General features: G+C 33.7%; 1 protein-coding gene across 1 annotated transcript in view; it reads left to right on the top strand.

The window, feature by feature from the left end:
* The window catches only part of LOC129230027 (probable phospholipid-transporting ATPase IM), a 289,397-nt gene that overhangs the window by 255,909 nt on the left and 11,412 nt on the right, over positions 1 to 22,076 (top strand). The window contains exons 9-21 of the mRNA XM_054864412.1: positions 14 to 96; positions 1,226 to 1,473; positions 2,238 to 2,452; positions 2,555 to 2,810; positions 4,655 to 4,817; positions 8,800 to 8,879; positions 10,285 to 10,386; positions 10,491 to 10,610; positions 15,066 to 15,163; positions 16,330 to 16,508; positions 17,282 to 17,526; positions 19,843 to 20,026; positions 21,250 to 21,473. Of these exons, the coding sequence (XP_054720387.1) occupies positions 14 to 96; positions 1,226 to 1,473; positions 2,238 to 2,452; positions 2,555 to 2,810; positions 4,655 to 4,817; positions 8,800 to 8,879; positions 10,285 to 10,386; positions 10,491 to 10,610; positions 15,066 to 15,163; positions 16,330 to 16,508; positions 17,282 to 17,526; positions 19,843 to 20,026; positions 21,250 to 21,473 (2,197 nt within the window). The remainder of the gene's footprint in view (positions 1 to 13; positions 97 to 1,225; positions 1,474 to 2,237; positions 2,453 to 2,554; positions 2,811 to 4,654; positions 4,818 to 8,799; positions 8,880 to 10,284; positions 10,387 to 10,490; positions 10,611 to 15,065; positions 15,164 to 16,329; positions 16,509 to 17,281; positions 17,527 to 19,842; positions 20,027 to 21,249; positions 21,474 to 22,076) is intronic.

A 22,076-nucleotide genomic window follows, 5' to 3' on the forward strand; every position in this document is an offset into this window, starting at 1 on the left:
TGTATATTTTTAGGGAGACCAACTTAAAATGTCGGCAGGCTTTGGTCGAAACGGCAGAACTGGGTGATGACAATGAAAAGATGGGAAGCTTTGATGGTATGTATAAATGCATTTTGCTTTAAACCGTAAATTAATATTTTTGAGCAGAGGTTTCCTAGACATCAACATCTAACACCTTTTACTTTGCAATAAACTTTGGCAACTTTGTTCTGATGGTCTGTTTTGTAAGATCCTGGGTAAATGAAAACAATTGTTGGCTCATATGACAATCAACAATTCCTTCGTAATTGTTACCATTGATGTGTAGTAAATGTGTAGGATATAAACTATGAAAGGGAATGTTAGAGAATGTATTGTGAAAACAAAAAATTGTTGTGTGATTTTGAAGAGTTAGAATTTCAGAGTGGTAAGAACTTTGACTGCATGCAAATTAGAGATGAGACGGGCTCAGCCCGGGCCCGAAGCAGGCTCGGGCTCTAGAACCGAAAATAGGTTTTGGGCTCGGGCTCAAGCACAGATATTCAGTCGCCGATCTCCAGCACTGAAAACAGGACAAGGGTCATTGTTTTAAGCTATTTAAATCTCAGGCTAACATGGATATTAGGAAAAATTATTATTTTAGCAGGGTAGTGGAACCTTGGAACAGCTTACCGGAAGAGGTGGTAATGAGCAAAGGAGTAGACAGTTTTAAGAGGGCCATTGATCTTCACTGGGGATTGTAAATTGACTAGGACCAGTCTAGCTGGGCCCAGAGCCTGTTGCTGGTCGTCACATTTGTATAAATTCAAAACAAACATTTTCAAACTGTGAAAAATGATAGGAACATTTAAATCAGTTCAATCAATGTCAAATTTACCCCCCCCCCCTTCAAAAAAATAATAAAAAAATTAATTAATTAACGCTTATTTATAGTGTTTTTTTTGCGATTACTATTGCAATATGTCATACAGTAATGCATTTAAAGTGGAGCATTTTAAGAAAATTTAGAAACTTCTGTGAATGAAGAACATTTGACGTAACATTTTCATTAACAGAGAGATCATGGCAGACTGTAGGAAGCTTGGTTTTTATACAAGAAAGTTTTCTTCGGTCTCGGGCGGGCTCGGATTTTGGTCCGAGACAATATCACTCGAACTCGGGCGGGCTTGGTTACAAATTTTCGGGCCCGGGCTCTCTAAAATGAGCCCGAAATCATCTCTAATGCAAATTCCTTTCCCTTTTGCAGGCGAGATCATGTGTGAGGCTCCCAACAACAACCTTAGCAAATTTGAGGGCACCCTGAGCTGGAAGGGCAAGAAGTACATGCTGGACAACGACAAGATGCTGCTGAGGGGGTGTGTGCTGCGCAACACCAAGTGGTGCTATGGCGTCGTGGTGTTTGCTGGCAGAGACACCAAGCTCATGCAGAACAGTGGAAAGACCATCTTCAAGAGAACCAGCCTAGACAGGCTGCTCAACCTACTCATCATAGGGGTGAGGCCTCTTGTTCAATCTACTTAGCTTAATATTTAAACCTTTGACAAACAGTGGCATCTTGGAATTCTCAAAATATCTGTAGTGACACATGAATGTTGTCTCGAAGATATCAAAGCTTACAGTGACGTACGACATGAATAACTTCCGTAAGATGTCTTTGTATGCCGAGATGTAAAAGTATTTGTAAGGTTAAAAGTAAATGTTAAAAGTAAACACTACTGATATGACATTGTGACATGATTTTTTTTATTATGTGTGAAGGTTTAGAAAAATTGAGAAATTAGGATATTTTAGCATAGAAAGAATGTTGGCACTTGGAACAGCTTACTGAAAAATGCTGTAACAAACAAGAAAGTACACAGTTTAAGGCTATTGATCTTCATTGGGGACTAATAAATTGACTGCACCACCATAGATGGTTGTCGATCCTGTTGCTGGGAATGACTTTTGTATTTCTTAGAATGTGCTCTTTCTTTGTCAAAGGCAGTATAGTAGGCTTTTTGGGGTAATTTTGAACCTCCTACTTCTCAATAGATGTAATTGAACAGTTTTTGTAGTTCCGCACGTTGAGTTTTCCAGGTTTGGGGATTCTGAAATTAGATCCTGAATTTTAATGCCTATAGTTGGGGCAAATGTAACCTGGCATCATTGGGAAGGCTACGCGGATTCTGGCCACAGCATTACGATGCTGCCTGGTTAGATTTACCCCAACTATAAGTCTTCAGACTTGCTGAATGCTAACTGTGTCTTCTTCCGTGCAGATTGTGTTCTTCCTGCTGAGCATGTGCCTGTTCTGTACGATTGCCTGTGGGGTGTGGGAGACAGTGACTGGCCAGCACTTCCGCCTCTTCCTGCCCTGGGACCGGCCGGTGCCCACTGACAACGTGGTCAGCGGCGCAACGGTCATCTCACTGCTCGTCTTCTTCTCCTATGCCATCGTCCTCAACACAGTCGTGCCCATCTCGCTATACGTCAGGTAACGATGTCATCTAATATCACTAATAGAGATTCAAGACTATTCGGTTTGTTATTTGAAAATCTCTCCCATACATGACTTGTTTCTCTCTCTGTTGTGCAGTGTGGAGGTGATCCGCTTCTGCCACAGCCTGTGGATCAACTGGGACGAGAAGATGTACTATGCCCCCAAGGATGCACCGGCTAGGGCCAGGACCACAACCCTGAATGAGGAGCTGGGCCAGATCGAGTACATCTTCTCGGACAAGACGGGCACTCTGACCCAGAACATCATGACCTTCAACAAAGCATCCATCAATGGGAGGGTCTACGGGGAATTGCTGGACGAGATCACCAGAGAGCCCCTTGAAATCAGCGAGGCAAGTCTCTGTCCTTCTCCTTCTCATTGAGAATAAGCTTGCATATGACTTCCTCAAATGAGGAAACGAGAAGCAAAGGGATGTAAGTGGCAAAATTAAAATTTTTGGAGATAGCTAGTACACAAATAGGGGGGTAACCTCTCCTCTGTCTTGGGGTAAGATATAGTACTAGTGACCTTGGTAGGTGCTGCAGTACTGCATGATTTAGAAAAAAAGTCAATGAAAGCCTACGTAGAACTTTATTTTTAAATGTGTTTTACTCAAAACTTGAAATTGTCCACAAACATCCCTTTGTTTTTCACTGCCTCAATTGGCAAAAGACTGAGAACTTCAATCTTCATATTTGCAGAATTCAGCTTTTATGACTACTCCAATTAAAGAAGAAAAATAACAGAGTTTAACAAAAACTCACACCTGTACAAAAAATATTGTATTTTTGCTCTGCATGCTAAACATTGTCTACTTACTCTTTGGGAGATAATAATAAAGTTCCCACTGGTCGAAGAATACCTGGGATTATCAGAAAATTTTATTTTGATCGAAAAAGTCAGGGAAATGTCAGGTTAAAATCATTAATTTTGTCAAGCAATATTTTTTGCATTACAAACTTTTACAGGAAGTAAGTTATTTTACGCAGATAAATTTACCCAAGCTTGTAAAAAACATAATGTGGAATTGACTGACCAAGAAATGTCTTTGGATTATTATTTTTTTAAAATCATTAAAAAATATCTACTAAAGTACCTAGATTTAAATGCGTAATAATTTATTTTTGCTTATATATTGCAAAGGAAATTATATTTTTTAGATTCATAAAAAGAAAGGCACAAATTCAAAAATAGTCCTGAATTCGGTGGAAATTTTTTTTGGAAAACCTCAGTCAGGGAATTCAATTTGAAAGTGAGTGGGAACCCTGTAAAAATTATCAGAAGCAAATAGCAGATGCTTTCAAATAGCTACTCAATTTTAGGAATTCTGTTTAATTTTTAAGACTATCTTTTCCCCATGCAAGCAAAAAGACTTTTTTCATTTCAGTCATAGTTTAAATTTTTTTTACTAAGTAAATAAAATGTTTGTTTTTACTTTTCTTAAAATTTTAGTTAGAAATGCAGCACAAATATTCACCCAAGTCAGAGGAAGCATTGTTACAATGTATGTATTAAATGTACATTGCTTTAAAATATTTATTATATTACATAAATATGACTTTTACATTAAATGCCTCTGTTCTCATGATCTTGGCATGAAAAATACTTGCCGGAGAAACTTGTATTAAAATGCTTCTTCTCCATAAGAATAATTACTGGTTAGGTTAAAATTGAAAGTAGAAAACTGCTCACTGTTGAGTATTTCAAAAAAAAATATTGGTAAAAATATTTCAGATATGATAGGTATTTCTATATTAATTAAAAACTTTCCGAGCTATTAAGCAGCATGTAACATACTGATACTGTTAGAGCTAATTATTTTAAATGAAACTGTTTCATGTTAATAATTTGAAATAGTAATGTTAATCAAAATTTCGGTTTTAGCATAGCACTTTCAAATTCCTACATGCTACATCCTTGTAATTTAGTTGAACAGTTTATTTCATGTTTTATTATGCAGTTTTTACATTAAATGTTTATGTACCTGTTATTTATTTGTCACTTTTCTTTGGTCAAAGTTAAAATTGTTTTACATTAGAGAACTGTTTATTTTTGTTGAATAATCTAACAGATGCTTCTTAAAAACTTTATGTGGACATGTTGCCCATCTACTCCTACATTTATGATGTTAAAAAAATATTTCTGTAATCTTAGTCTTCTGTTCCTCTTTAGTAACGATCCTATTCTTTTTTTCAGGACACCAAGGCAGTAGATTTTTCTCTCAACCCTGTGTACGAGCCTGGTTTCAGGTTCTACGATAGAAGCCTTCTAGAACAAGTGAGAAATGGGGACCAACACGTTCATGAATTTTTTCGAATACTTGCCCTCTGTCACACTGTGATGTGTGATGAAAAAGATGGTAACCTTTTTCTTCAATGTTTTTAGAACTATATTGTATGTTAAATGAGGTACAGTTTGTGCTTATATATATTGTATGATTCAGCAGTGTCTCTTGTGTAACGCTGTTAATTTGTATTGTACTGTATCGAAATCATAACTTTTTTTATTATTAAAATTATTTTAATTACTTTTATGTATTTACACAACATAAATCAGGGCAATTTGTACCATGTTGTATCAAGGACAAGTTTTAAGGGGTAAAATTTGATGATAGCTAAAACTTTGTTCCAATAAAACATGCAAAGCACTATATTTATTTGCATGAAAATGTAAAAAATAAATAAATAAAAGAAAAAGATAAACAAACTTTAGTTACAAAAAACAAAAGGTGTACTATCAAAAAATTGGGTAACACCTCCAGTAGTTGGCAGGTCACCAGTGATTGGCACTTCCAATAAAAATGTCCTAAAATAAGATTCATATTCAAGCTTTTAATAGTAGAAGGCTATACACCAACTGAATGTACATTTACTTTAAAGATCATAGCTTCCATTCATGTTACTAAATGGTAGCGGTGCATAGGAAATAGAAACAATTGTGGCTTGTCGCAAATCATCCATTTTTGTTGCAAAAGCTTCTTCTCTGGCTTAATGGAAGCATGCACATCAATCCATTAAAATCTGATTTAAAATATATTTAAGTTTTTGTTGTCAAAAGTTTTGTTTCTTTGAAAGGTGTTACTTTAAATGGGTAGAAGTATATTTTTGTCCCTTTTTAGATTTTTGAAGTAATGATGGTTGCCATGTAGAGGTGCTTTAGTTTTTCTCGTCAACAGTAATTGGCACATGAGCCAATAGTCACTAATTTTTTGTGCAATTTGTCATTAGTTTGATTTCTGATACTTTTGCAGCAACAATATGATATAGGTTGTACTATTGATTTGAATCCTACAGAATCTACTGTTAAATTTTGAAGAGAAACAATAAAAAATAATATTTTTGGCCATCACAGTCATATATTATGACTGTAGAGAATTGCTTCATTTTTTATGATCCCTTAGAATCATCTGGTGATGTTCCTCTTTCTATGGAAACAGCTATAAATCGTAAAACCAAAACTGCATACCGACTGATGAAACAGTACCAATCTCAACATTATTTCGCATGTAACACTCCAAATTTATTTTTATTTCTCTAAGATACTTTTTCAACATCAAGATGTGTGATTTAACATTAATTTATGCAAAGTTACCTACTTTAAATGATCATTAATTGTGCTCCTTATGATGATAAAATTTGTATGTAATCTAAAAGTAAGAACTAAATCGATTTTCCAGTTCTATTAATATCTGCCAATCACTGGATCACAAGGTGTCATACACTGGGGTATCAGGTGCTTATTACTGGTGATTTTGGTAACTTTTCATAGATATATATTTTTTTAAAAATATCTATCAAAAAAATTTTGTTTTTAGGGAACTAAATAGAGGCACAGATGCGCATTCTTTGATTCAAAAATATTTCCAAGTGAATTTTTTTTTCTAAGTACAGGGATGAGATTTTTCCGGCTTTTTCTGTTGGCTTTCTAAACTTTTCCTCCTTTTTTCGCCTTTTTCAGGCCTTTTTTTCCTCAAAAATCGAAAAAAAATTACGATTTTTTTTTTTTAATTTTCGGTCCTCGATTTATTATTTGTTCAATTTTTTTCCCCTTGAATCTTCATCCTTCGCGATAGCTACCAAAAACGTACGTTTTGGAATCATGGCAACGACGACGAAGTGCTGAACCGAAAGTTGCATGCCTCGTTTGAGATTTCAATCTTTTTGCATCCTGCAAGTGTTTCAATTTTTTTTTATGTTGGGTGGTTTTTTACTACGTGCTACCTTATATCTGCTTGTTTTATTCATCATTTCCATAATACTTTATTTCTTTAATTTATTTTAGAGAAAATGTCCCACATTCTCGAATTTGTTTGTAACTTGGCATGGTTACTTTTTTGTGTCTTTAAGAAAGTGTAAAAAATATTTATGGTGAATCTCAAATGGCTTAGGCTTTACAACCTGTTAAAAATTTTGAGATTCATGATTAAATGAGGCAGCTGCAATTTGTTCTTTTGATTCCGAAATCGTATTAGGAAGTTTTTAAAAACAAATTTTGGGTTCCAATGCAAGGAAAAAGATAACCAATCGTTTATACACATATATATTTACTTATTTTCAATTCTTACTTTGAAAAGTATGTTCTACCACATAAAGAAATTTTAGATCTCTCTCTGTTGTAAATTTTTACTTTGCAAACAGACCTAATTTTAAAACTTATGTTCTCACTCGTTTAACACTATCAACTCAAATGTTTTTAATTAAAAAAATGTATTTTTCTCTAACAAATATGAAAAGTTGTGATGCAGCCAAGATTGATCTCTTGCTCCCGCAACCCTTTGTTCAAGGGCTCAGGGGTTAGAAATTGTTGCCATTTTTTCAAAATTTAGATTTATTTAGGAATAAACATCCTTGCAAGAAATGGTACAATGCAGCAAATTGTACAAAATTATTACTCATACTTAATTAAATACGTATTACCTTTAAAACTGGTAAATTAGCCATTTTTTGTTAAATTTTTGAATATCATGAATTAAAATATATTGGCATCCAGGTTCTATTTTGATGCGGCTTGGATATCATCCCTTTCACAAAATTTTTTGGATATCATCCCTTTTAAGAAATTTTTTTTTGGATTTCCTCCTTTTTGCTCTCTGACACTCTCATCCCTGTAAGTAATGAAAACAGAGGTAAGTTTGAGGACAAACTCTTAAAGTGCCAATTACTGGGGTCGTCACCCTAAGTCGGAGAATTTTTTCAGCAATAAAATTTGCCTGAGCAACAAAAGCAAAAAATAAAATAAAATAAATCGAATTGTTCTATTGCTAAATGTTTTTTACTTATCGTTTGCCACTTTTAGGTTAATTTTATTTTTTAATTTTTCAACTGTGAATCAAAACAAAAATAATATTAATTTTTTTTTAAATCGTGTAATACCAAAACTGTGTAATATTAAATTTGACTTTGAAGCTGTGTCATAATAATCACAAATTTTGTTCCGTATAATATTGAAACTATGTAGTACAACTAACATCCGTGTTATACGAGGGACGCCTGTATATTGATCATTTTTGAAAATTTTAATTAGTAAGTTTGAGTTTGATGTGATTCAATGGATTAGCATGGTGATATTTGCATTTTGTGCATTGTAAAAAAACTATCTTAACAATGTGTTTTTTTTTTTTTTTTTTTTTTTTGCTGTATTGATGTTCATTTGTTATTCCTTGAGAACTGAATGAACTTAAATCTTAGTTTTTTTTTTAAAGGCAAACATCGCAAGTCCAAATGAAATGTAGGTATTTTTCCATTAGAGCCATTGGAGGATAAGCTACTTTTTTCTGTCTTGGTGATTTTTTGGGACATTGCTTGTTAGAATTATGTCTTTGTGAATGATGCCACTCATGCGTAATAGTGGGAGTTTTCGGTGAATTTTCACATATTCGAAGGAATTCACACTATTTATACTTTAAATTACTTCCTAAACAGAAGTCCTGTAGTCTTAAGAAAGTATTTTAAAGTGTAAATAGTCTGAATCCTTTCCATTACTTCTTTTGAGAGAAATTAAGCCCTGTCTGTAAAGTTTTATAGGTGTCAGAATGAAAAATCTGTGTGCTTTTTTTTTTATAAGTGAGGCTTTAAAAAGAGCGTTGAAGTTGAAGCAAAATTTATTTTTTGCTTCTTCACTTCAAGCATGGGTTGTGATCTGTAATCTGAAAAAATAAAGTTTGAAAATCTCATAGTTAGTGTCCAATTTCTTAGCAAATTAAGTAAATAAAACAATGAAAAAAAAATCAAGCATTGCTATTTGCAATAAATTGAGTATTCTTGTTGAAAGTTTAAAATAATTCTTAAAATCATGTTTCTTTCACCTAAAAACTCTTTGTTTAGTTTTTTTATTCATTTCAGGTAAATTAGAGTATCAAGCTCAGTCGCCGGATGAAGCTGCTTTGACTTCTGCGGCTAGAAATTTTGGTTTTGTTTTTAAGGTACTTAAAAAGTTAACAAATGTAATTCTCATGTTTTAATCTCTTCTGAATGTTCTTTACTACCATTTTTTATTACAATAGTCATTGCTTAAAAAATAAATCATGTGCCAGTCTTCTAATAGTGCTAGCAGACTACTTCTACCTTTGAATTTTTAAAACAATTATGATAACTCCCCCCCCCCCCCTCAATCTGCAGAGGTTTATATACCTTATTGTTCGATTAATTTTAATCTGATGATTTAAAAAAAAAAGTTTCTCTTCACCCCTTATTGGTTCTACATATTTTTATAAACACTCCCTTGCTGCTTCTAATCACTTACTAATTTACTGACATTTGTTCTTTCGTTAAATGTAGATTTTATCCAGAAAACAATTATGTGGTAATAGTTGCTGTGATGTAAAATGAAGCAAGAAAGCTGTAGCTTTAAAGAGTGTAGGCACTAAAATGTTTATTTCCTAGTCTCTCAGCATATATTTTTGAAATTTTATAAAGATTGTAAAAGTCTATGAAGTGAAATAACTTATCCTTATATTTAGTTGTATCAAAATGTTTTAACCAATTAGAACGTTCCTCAAAAAGAATTTTAATTTGTTTTTTTTATCAGTAAATAAGTTTAAAGTGGTCTATAGAATGAGTCTCAGGCTAAGCTGGAAATTAGGAGACATTTCTACTTTAGTAGGGTCATGGGCACATGGAACAGCTTACTGGTTGAGGCAGTAATGAGCAAGGGGATGTGTGGATAGCTTTAAGAGGGCCATTGATCTCAATTGGGGACTAATAAACTGGATTTTCACTGGGAACTGATAAACTGACTAGGACCAGCCTAGCTGAGCCCAGAGCCTGTTGCTGGTTATCACATTTAGTATAAGTAAATATGTATGAAAGCAGTTGCTAAATTTTGTTCCTGGGTGATCAAGTTTTGTAGGAACCATCAAATTTGGTTATATTGAGGCTGAGTGTAACTCTTGAACTCTATAATTAACTGAGCAGTCCACTGTCACCTGCTTTTACTGTCTTATGACTTAAAGTTTTATTTAAAAATACAGTCTTGCATGCAAAAACTAGCATTGCAAGAAACTAAAAGCTTTTTTCTCTTTTTTTCATGAAATTCATTTGTAGTTCAAATTCTCAGGTGGAAACAAGTTTGATATGACATTAAATGTGCCTAGTTAAATAATGAAAAATGTCTAATTGTACCATGATTAGTTCTAAGAAGAGAATAATTGGATTAAAACTTCAGGATTGATCAAATGAGCCAAGTGATACAAAACATAATTTCCTGGATTTTTGACTGTAGTATAATTTATGTTGTAAATAGCACTCTGTATAGCTCAGTTAATGTAACAAAAATTGCAACAGTTAAACTTTATTTTATCATACTTATTAATTTTATTCTCTTTCCAGTCTCGCACACCAACAAGCATCACGATAGAAGTGATGGGGAACATAGAAACCTATGATCTCCTAGCCATCTTTGATTTCAATAACGTCCGAAAACGCATGTCTGTGAGTCGTTTCGTTACCCCTTTTGTCATAAAATATTTTCATTTACTTATGAAGTTTGTTTTAAAAATTGTCTCTATGATTGATGGCTTTTCTTTGGGATGCAGGTGATAATTCGAAGAAATGGCAAAATCAAATTGTACTCCAAAGGTGCTGATTCTGTGATATTTGAGAGACTTAGCCCTAGTTCCAATGATATGAAAATGAAAACTTCAGATCACTTGAATGTAAGTGTTTTTTGGAACTGCAGACTATACTTACTAAATCTTGTCCACTTTCAATTCTTAATTTACTGAAGTATTAGCTTATTTTAATTTACTGAAGTATTAACTTAGTTTAAAGAAAAATGTTCATGAACCACTACTAACAAATCTTTCAATATACAGTAAAACCTCTGTTAACCGTTCTTCGATCAATCAAGGTTTCTGTTAACTGAGGCAATAATGGGGAAATTGTACAAGCAGTAGATCTTTCATCAAATGTTAATGAGGTTGAGAATTGGCGTCAGAATTTTGAGGATTCAAAGAGGTCCAAGCTCTAATTACTGCTCTGAAATATTTGGAGCGGAGAAGAGATTCTATACCCAAATATAAATTTTGTTTCTTAAACATTTGCATGATTGTGCAGTTACTGACATAAATTCAGAACTAACAGACTTTTTATTAATGATGTAAATTTAATAGAATGAATAATTTTCAGTTAGAAAATTAAAATATTTTCTGAAAATTTGAGATTTTTCAATGCATCTTAAAATATTTAACTTGCAATCATAAAAAAATTCCAATTGATTTTTTAAAACTTATAATAAGTTTTTTTTTCTATTTTAGTTTTTTAACTATGAAAAAAAAAGTTTTTATGTATTCATTTTCATCTTTTAAAAATATTCTATTGTATTTTTCAAAAATTTGCGAGCCTGACAAGTTTTTGGGGAAATTTCTATTAACCAATATTTTTGACATTCGAGGCACTATAGTTGAAGAAAACCTAACCTGGCAGCATTTTTGAGAAACATGAAGCTAAATTGCATTTTAAGACTACAAATTTGAAAATTTTCTGGGGAGAAAACCCCTGGACCCCTTTTTTCCCACCCCACATCATGGAGTGAATCCTATGACCAGGATTAGGTTGATATTGTCAGACCTAGTAGTGACTTCCTCTTATACCAAAAAACTGAACCCCTTTATCTTTTCCTGTGTTAGAGATTTGTTTGAAATAATTAAGGGACCATCCATTTCATACACCCACCCCCTTACTTTTTTGACCGTTTAACGGCCTGCACATATGAGCCTAGGGCAAGTTATATAAAAAACGTTTATAGTTATTAGTTGTCTTTTATATATTAGCCCACTTAAAATTTGGTTATAACACCAATGTAGTTGTTTCTGAAAATTGCTGAATTTCATGTTTACATAGGTTATTAAAACTTTTTTTTCTTGCATTTGTAGAATTTCTTAAATTGTTTTCTTTGTACAAACTTGACAATTTTAATTCATGCCTAAAACAATAAAAAATACCAGTCATTATAACCATAATTTTTTAAATTAAGTTAACAAAGTTATTTCAAGGTAAAACTTGAGCGAGTTTTGATTTGTGAATTTCAGCCATTTGAAATGTTGGAAGTAATACAGGTTTTCAAAGCTTTCTTTCAGTCAAGTCTAGTCATTAGTTTAAAAGTGTTTTTAAATTCCAACATACAAACTTGCAGTATTGAAAGCAAATACCCATAAAGTATAAGCTAATTCTCTCTTTATGTGGGATACATTTGTATTAAAACAAAAATAAATGCTTTTTTTAAAACATAATAGTGATAGGTAACAGGTAAATGTGTTTAAAATTTCAAAATGTTTTGAATCAAATTTCAAAATGAAAAATTAAATATAAAAGATGTTTTTGAATGTAGACTATTTCTGTAACTTTAGTTCGCACTAAAAAGTATGAAATGAAATAAGAACTGTATTGCCCTGCACTGCATCAGCTGGTATGCTGCAAATTCAGGGTTCACCAAGTCTTAAATAACTGTTCCTTTCCTGCGTGCCCAAAAAAACAAGGTTAGAAAAATATATTTAATTTAACATTCTAATGTTTAACTTTAAAGATAATGTAATGTCTATATATTATTTTGATACTATAACAAGTGGTTTATTTTTGTTAAAAATCAGATAGCTATACTATTTTTATTCTTCTAATAAGCAAATCTTATTTATTATGAACAATTTTACTTAAAAAAATAATAAGACAAAGCGAACATTTGTAGTCATAGAATTAAAATATTTTACAATAACACAAAGAGTTTAATATAGTTATTCAATAAATAAATTTATCTCTCACAAAAATAAATTTAAAATAATTTATATTGAAAAAAAAATATGTGTTACTAAAAAAGAATTCGTCAGCTGAAAAAAAGAAAACAGGGCTGTATTTGTCCCCCTCAAAGGGAACTTAAACCCTGATCAAGAAAGGAAAAAAATACCCGGAAAATTAATTTTTTTGTTGGCAAAATAATCCTGAAATTTTCTAGCATGCTGATCAACCTCTCTTATATCTGGCATGCTAGCTGATGTGTGGCAATATGGTTTATACTTTCTTGATTACAACAGTCAAAAATTAACTAATATTAATTTATATTTTGGTTAATTCTAAATCAACCAATAAAATTTAAATTAAAAAAGTTGAAAGAAGATTGTTGGTAGAGTAAATGTGATTCATACAAAGTTGTATACTATCCATTTCTTCCCTAAAATTTAATTTAAATTTTATTGACTGCTTTATAATTTTTTTGTTTCTTCATTCTCCTGAAATGACAGTTTTACCAGTGAAACAGTTAAGTTACTGAATTGAGTTCAGCCTTTTCACAAAGTCTTTCCCTGCATGTTAAACATTACCAAAACATATTATCAAATTATCATGCCGTGGCGCGAGTTTCATTGTTGAAGCTCGCAGGTTGCTTGATCATTGGCTATTATACAGGGTGTATCAGTACAGCGTTTACAGACTTTCAGGGGAGATAGAGTACAGGGTTGCCACGCCACAGGGAAACCTGAAGAAACAGGAAAAACACAGGGAATTCAAAAATCAACAAAAAAACTGGGAAAATCCAGGAAATTTCGAAAATTTTCTCAAAAACCTGGAAAATACAGGGAATTTTTTTTCCTTCTTAAATTAAAGTTACAAAAATCAATTCCCAAATATATAAACTACCAAAAATTAAATAAATAGTAATAATTATAATGAGAATATTAATAAAGTTCAGAAATAAAGTAAAATAAAAAATGGTAATTTTGCTTGAAAGTTTTTTTTTTAAAGTAAATATTAAAATATTTATCATAAAAATAGAATCTTGAATTTCATGATAATTTAGAGTGTATGAAATTAGTCATCAATAATCATTGTTCTGGGTCACTTATACACTTTTAGGTCCATGGCTAAGAGAAGTTTTTTTTTTTTTTTTTGAATAAAAAGTTGAATATATTCAACCACCTGGCTATTATTTCAGTTATTATGAATTCTTATTTATTTTCCCTTATTTATTTAGAAATTTGTGTTTCGTTTTTTTACCCTGTGGTGAAATTATCAAGATAGTAATGTTCTTTTCCAAATAATCAGTGCACGCTCGTTTGTAATGTTTTATTTTCATACAGGGAAAACACAGGGAATTTTTTTTCCCAAAATTGAGTGGTTATACTCAGTATAACCTAGACCAAGGGAAACCACATAGCAATGCATGGTCGGAAACATTTTCCTGGTGCGGTAGTGGTGGCACAATTCATCTGAAAGGCAAGACACGATCAAGAGAAGAAAACATGTTTATTATCCTTAGTATAGCAAAGAAAAAAGAATATTAAGGAACCAACAATTGTCAACCAAGTAGATGTTTGAAATTACGACCCCGGGCCGTGATGCATGCCTCACATCTCCGTCTCATTGAAGATCGAACGTTAGAGAAAATACGGGGCGCTTCGTCCATGTCCTGAACTTCCCTGTGTAACAAATACCACAGCACATGCACCGTCATCTGATGCTTTGGTTTGCGTAACTACATCTATTGTGTACACCGGACAAAAACTTATCAGTATTTTTAGGTATTAAAAATAAACATGTTTTCTCTTCTTATTTGTGCCATCTTTCTTGTGCTTTGTGTGATCGCTATCGCGTCAGGAAAGACTTTCCAACCATACATTGTTATGTGATTTCCTATCGTCTAGGTGTACCCTATCTGCGCTGAAAGTCTGTAAACACAGTACTGATGCATCTTGTTTATATTAGGATTTCAATTAGCTGCAGTTTGTTTTTGAGTGTTGTCGTCAAGAAATCATATATTTATTTTATGCTTTTTAGTGCAAACCAAGATAAATAGAAATAGTCTTAAGTTTTTTCTTTTTTAATTTGCTATATTTTATTTGTTCTTCAGAAAACTTGTGATTGGGCTGTACCAAAATCTCTAACTCAGACTAGCAAAACATAGGTAAATAAACTCCATGGTTAGTGAAATGTTAACAGTAAATATATCGTTGAATCCTTTTCTGCAAGTCAGATTAAAAACAAATTGCTTAATGTTAGCTTGGGATATAGGATCTTCATATCTGCACAAGTGGTACTGAAGCTGGATGCTATTAACCATAATTTCTTAATTTATTTCTTTCCTTTTCTGTTTAATAACTATTAAAGTGTTTTTCTTTTTCCAGAAATTTGCCAGTGAAGGTTTAAGAACTTTGTGCTTAGCATCAAAAGATTTAGATGAAAATGTCTTCAATACCTGGAATGAACGGTTTCACGAAGCTTCGTAAGTTTTTTTTTCTTTGTTCTACATACACCTTGCTCATTTGTAATACTAATATACAAAATAGGATTAACGAAAGAAACCTGAGCCGATTTTGGTTGATTCTAATTAATTTGTCCATTTTCAATTTAAATGGGGTTTGACATTCATTGAAACTATTCATTCAAATTTTTTCAAAAATGTTCACCAACAACTGCTTCTGACATACTTTATACAAATACAGAAGTAATGAACAGCAACAGCCTCTGTGACCAGTTAGGCTGGTCCTGGTCAGTTTATCAATCCCGAATGACTATCGAGAACCATCTTAAAACTATTCATCCCAATGGCAAGTAATGACTGCTTCTGGTAAACTATTCCAAATGTTTACAACCTTGTTGAAGTAATCATTTTTCCTGATTTAAAGAGCAACTGGAGTTTTTAGAAGGGAGATTCCCCGGTTTTGCCATCTGTGCAGGAATTTAGCCCACAAACATCCTCCGTTTTAGGAAATTGAAATAACTGGAACATGTGCCGTCTGAGCATTCTTATTGAGCATTCTTAACTGGAATAATAACCTAAATTAGAATGTCCAGTTACTTACTTCGTATCCCTCTTTTGAACTTTTTCCAATAAATTGATATCATTTTTGGGATTAGGCAACCAAGATTGAACAGCGTACTCCAAGTTAATGTCTTACTAAAATTTTGTATAAAAGTTGAAGAACTTCTTTTATAATTTCATAAAAAAGACCTGTAGATGAATCTCGACATTCTGTTAGCTTTGCTAGTTGCTACACTGCCCTGCTGAATAAACTTAAAAGTCTTGACTAATTAAAATTTCAGTCTTTTTTTTCTTATTTCTTCTAACTTATACTTTTCTTCACAAAAAAAAAAAATACTTGCCTTAGAGGAAATTAATGGTTTTTATATGGAAGTGACAATGATTTGTTTTTTAGTATAATTTACATCGAGTACCCTTTGCCTTCTCCCTCTCCGGATAAAGTCGAAATGACAAACCTATAGGTACTATAGATTGAGTTTCTTATTTACGGATGAACAGACTTGAAGAGTAATATCTTTATTTTTGTTTATTTATTTTGTAAGTTGTCAATTTAAAGGTGAAAAGTTTTCCCAATTATTGGCAGTTTTATTGGAAATCTTGTGTTCTGAATATATTTCTGGTTTCAGTATTGCTCTGGAACACAGAGAGGAAAGGTTGAATGCCCTCTACGAAGACTTGGAGCAAAATCTGAATTTAGTGGGAGCGTCTGCCATCGAAGATAAACTGCAAGATGGTGTACCTCAAACCATAGCAAACCTGGGAAGTGGTGGGATCAAAGTATGGGTACTGACAGGAGATAAACAAGGTAAATGCTCTATGTTTGAGAAATTTCTAGCTGAGGCTGATGTTGTATGGATGTACTGTAAAACATTGATGGGTTCTATATGTTGAAACGTCCTTTTTTGATTTTATTGAGATTTCCGAGGCCACCCAGAGAGGGTTTTACCTGTCGGGACCCCTCCCCCCTAAATTATACAAAAGGGTTCTTTAGGAGATCATATTGGCAACCCTATATACTTGCTCCAACATACCTCCAATATGGGACCATTCCAGAGAATGTTTCTGGGTGTGGTCTTAATGAATGCATGAATAAATCTGTCAGTACAGCCAACTTTTTGCTGTAGTTGAAACTTACTGTAGATGTTAAAACTTTGCTTTTCCTTAATCATGTTGATACACTTCATTTTATTTGCTTTATTATTTTATTTATAGTTATTTTATTTAACTATTTTTTGTGACGGCAAATATATTATTGGATTGTAAGATTTAGGACTCGGCAATTAAATAACACTTATGTATTAATCCTTTAATTTACTGTTTTTTTTTTCAAATTATATAATTTTTAATATTAAATGTTGGGTAACTCACCCCTAAAATTATATATATACATACACCCTAAAATTTAACTTAAACTACATGTTAAAAAACTTAGTTAATCATTATTTCAACAAAAGAGGTTTAACCACTAAAACCCTTGCGTAGTGTATTAGAGTTACACTATAAAAGTTGCTGTATTTTCAGAGCAGTCTTGTTTATTTGGTCTAGCCATTGCTCAAGTATTGAAATTCTCTCTTCCAGAAACTGCAATCAACATCGGCTATTCCTGTCAGCTGCTGACTGATGAGCTGATCGACATCTTTATAGTTGATGGCATGAACTACAATGAGGTCGAGCAGCAGCTCAACAAGTTTCTGGATGCTGTCCAGAACCATGGTCGGGGCAATGGGGACTGCTACATTCAGCCCTACCTGGACGATCTAAACTCGTTGTCAGAGAACGCAGAAGGCTGCGGATATGCACTCATAGTCAATGGACATAGCCTGGTACAATAATGGCATATTGGCCAATTTTTACGGATTAGGCCTGAAATTTACTCATTTTAGTTGTTATTTACATGTCATTCCCAATTTCTTACGCATTTCCAAATCTAATTACATCTGCCTCTGTAATTTCTATTGTTTCACTTTGTTATCTGACTCTTCTGCTTTGCCATAGCTTATTCTGTATTTACCATTATTTTTATTTTTTCTCATATTTTATATTCTATAGTATAGGACTTGGCATTTTGTGACTCCCTCTTGTGAATTTCAATCCAGCTGCATTCAAGTTGATTCTAACTAGTTAAAGCACTTTTTCTAAAATCTTTATAAACATAATGTAAGCACCTTAGTTTGATGGAGATTTCAGAAAATTAAATGGGTTTTAAAATTGATTACAGAGGGTTATAGGGGATGGCAATAAAATAACAAAATTGAAGAGCTTTGATGGTAAAATTTTGATAAGTAAAATTTGCGAGTTACTTAAATTTAAGATTTGTGGTGCATATCCTGGAGCAAAGGCGGGTCAGAGGGGACACGATTCAGTTGTTTAAATTTATCAAAATGAAAGATGTTAACGGGTTAAATTTCTCACAGAAAGCAAGACAAGGGGACATTGTTTTAAGCTATTCAAATCTCAGACTAGCCTGGAAATTAGAAAAAAATTCTCCCTTAGTAGGGTCATAGGCACTTGGAACAGCTTACCGACAGAGGTGGTAATGTACAAGGCGGTGGATAGCTTTAAGAGGGCCATTGATCTTCATTGGAGACTAATAAATGGGAGGATCAGCCTAGATGGGCCAAGAGCCTGTTGCTGGTTGTCACATTTGTATTTGTTTTCCATTATCTTTCTACTTCCTTGAAATGCTGATAATCATTTCATTTAATTTAATTGTGAAATATTTTAGCCTTATTAACTCTTTTCAGCCATATTTTTACATCATTCTTATTACTGTGTGCTCTTAAGTAAATTTGAGCAAATATTTGTTGGGACAAGATTGGGATATGTGCGAAAGAGTCGATAAAATTTGAAGATCCAATGGTAACTTTAAAATATGGGTACTTTCAGTTATAGGTCAACTTTTTTACTTTCTCCCTGAGTGAAAATTGAGGAGAATATTTTCGCCATGATTCCTACTTATTTTTCTAATTTTAAATTTCAGTTTAATTTTTAATGTTTATTGGTGACTCGATATAATATATTTGGTTGATTTTACACATTAATGAAGCTTATTTAACGTTGATTTAGCGAATTACTTTATTGGGACTTTTTGTGTTATTTAAAAGTTTGTTTTCTTATTTGGCAGAGTATTTTACTTTTAATACCTTAACTACATGGTGGAGTATTTTTTATTTGAATGAAGTTTTTAGTCTTGTTTCATTTTTTTTTAAATAAACGTCCATTAAAGACAAAGTGTCATGACTAAAAAGGTGTAGTTGCAATTGAGCTCTAATACTAAAAAAAGAGAGAATTTGGTGGCCTATTTTTTGCCCCAGCGAGTGTGGGTGGGGAGTCGCTCTTTTCATATTTAAACTTGAATTTTATTGCATAAATTAGGGATTCCACCCAGCAGGTAGCCCAGGAAGAGGCGAAGGGCAATGCTAAGTGTTCATGGTATCAACATGTGTAGTATATACAATAGCGATGGACTATGGTGCCAAGAGAGAATTTCGGTTCTTTAAAGGATGTCCCAAGTTGAAAAGTTTGGGAACCACTTATGTTAACTGTTTTGCCATGCATTTTTCAAGTCCTTAACCTCAGGGCCGGATTTAGGGGAGAGCAGGCGGGGCTACTGCCCCGGGGCCTCCACCACAAAAGGTCCCCCACAATAAAATTTTTACAAAATATCTTAACTTTCATGGGTCAAAAATATCGGATATATACATATATATCAAAATATTCGGATATATATCAAAGTATCGAATATTTTCGAAAATATGATCTTTTCGAACCCTGATTAGGAGCTTCTACTCCTTCGTTGCCCCAGGGCCTCTACACTTCCAAATCCGGCCCTGCTTAACCTGCACAATTTGGGTGGATGAAAGAAGCGGTATTTTCCCATTAATCGAGATGTTTTATTATGAGAATTACTCTTCAAATGCTTGCTTAAAGCTTAGACAGCAAGCTTCATTGCTGAAGGATGGGAAGTTCTATCTCCTCTTAGTATTATAGTTCAATGGTAGTTTCTAATGTAATAAAGTAATTACCAAGATCAAAGATTGCCCTTGACATACTTACAAAATGGGAAAAGTCTGGAAATATATTTATGCAAGAAATGTTTCACCAGTCTCATTACAACTCACATTGAATTATTCCTTCAGGTGTATGCCCTGCAGCCCTCCATGGAAACTCTGTTCCTGGACGTTGCATCTGCCTGCAAGTCTGTCATCTGTTGTAGGGTGACGCCCTTGCAAAAAGCCCTGGTCGTCGACCTGGTCAAGCGGCACAAGAATGCTGTCACCCTGGCCATCGGGGATGGGGCCAATGACGTCAGCATGATCAAGAGTAAGGACTGATTTCTGTTAAATTATTGAGCAATCAAGAACATTTCTTATTGTTTTCACTCTGACCTCAGACATTGTAAGGGGACAAACTATTTTTCTTGGCTTGGCCTGACCAGTTCCTGAACCTTGTCCTTCAATATCCATTTGAAAAAACATCGCACAAACTTGATTTTTAACCCCCAATGTGACAAGTTAGGAGGTTTTAAGTTTCATGTGTGTATCTGTCTGTAGCGCCTGAACAGATGAACCAATTTTGATCATTCCTTTTTTGTCCAAAAGTTGATATGATCGAAAGTATTCCTTAGCCAGGTCTCGTCAGCTAGGGCGGCAAAATTTCTTTGTTTTGGAAATACCTTCTAACTTTCGATCTGCAGAAATCTGAAGAATTTCAGCAGAGAAACTGCCTGAGTTTCCCCTCACATTTGAACAGAATTATTCTGCAGTGCAGACACCTGTGTGATGTATATCACAAATTTAGTAGTATTTCGCTTTCGGGCTCCAAACAAGTGTGAATTGAGAGGCAACAAAATCCCTGGATCAAAGGGGGAATTTTTGAAAAAAATTTCCTTTTACTGCATATTTACTAGATCTCGTATAGGGTTCGACATGTCAATTTCCTACTAGTTAAATTTTTCTGACCAGTTTTTGTAAATTTTAAAATTAATCAATGTTTTTTTATTGAGCAGTCACGATTGCTTATTGCTTTCATTTGAGTGTTTTTGGCGTGCTATCATTTTATTTTCCCACTAGCACCCTCCGCACCATCACCGTCGACCGGCTCCTCACGATGCTGCTCCTCTAGCGAAAGCCGTCTGCAGGTTGCATCCATGTCCTACACACACGCGCCTACATACACACGCACACAAACACATACATACACAAACACATACACACACGCATACATACAGATACCTACACATACACACACAACTACTCACACATTCATGCCTGCACACAGACAAAAACACATATGCCTACACACACATACACCCTACACACAAACACACATACCCCCCACACACAAACACACACGCCTACATACACACACTCGTGATTGCGAAAAACATAATTTGAATTCAAGATGTCAAAATTCAAATAAATTTTTTTATTTTTTTTTTTTTTTTTTTCAATTATGGTATTCTTCGATACACTCGTAAGGTTCACCAATGTAAACTTAAGTTAGTTTTTCCAACAATTTGTAACATTTCCCATCTCTCTGTGCAGTGGCCCACATCGGGGTCGGCATCAGCGGCCAGGAGGGTATGCAGGCCGTGCTGGCATCGGACTTCTCCCTGGCCCAGTTCCGGTACCTGGAACGTCTGTTGCTGGTCCACGGGCGCTGGTCCTACTTCCGCATGTCCAAGTTCCTGCGCTATTTCTTCTACAAGAACTTTGCATTCACCCTGTGCCACTTCTGGTACGCCTTCTTCTGCGGATTCTCTGCTCAGGTGAGTCTTTCCTGCGGTACACTGCCGTAGGACGGTGAAGTGCAGTAACTGCAATTTTTTGATTTTGTTTTTGCATTTTTGTCATTTATTGTACAGGCTGTCCGAAAAGTCCTCGACAAAATTTAAAAATTCATTGAGTAGCAACAAATTCTCTCATGAATATGCAGTTTGCATTATAACATCTCACCAGTTCAAGGATTTTTTGACATAAAAAAAAGGGAAGAATGAAAAAGATAAAAGTGTAATTTTTAGGAATTGACATTGATGGCTGTATTGTCACCGTAAGAAAAACAAATTCTTCTTGTGACGATACAGCCGTCAATTAAAAAAGTGACTTTTTAATTTTGGTGGTGAATGAAATCTAAATTTCCTTTTACACTAGGGAGTAAATGGAAACACAGTATTTATTTTCCTTGAGGTCCATGTAGGTAGACAATCGCACTATACACAATTCGTTTAGAAGCTTAAGAAGTTGTAAATCAACAATACTCAAACTGTTACCCCCCCCCCCCCCTCCAAATCGTCCAAATGTAATCTAAAACCATTTTAAAAGAAAAATCATATAAAAATATTAAATTATGCGCTGATTGTATGTAAAATACC

This window comes from Uloborus diversus, chromosome 9 (genome assembly GCF_026930045.1).
Source record: "Uloborus diversus isolate 005 chromosome 9, Udiv.v.3.1, whole genome shotgun sequence".
NCBI lineage: Eukaryota > Metazoa > Arthropoda > Arachnida > Araneae > Uloboridae > Uloborus > Uloborus diversus.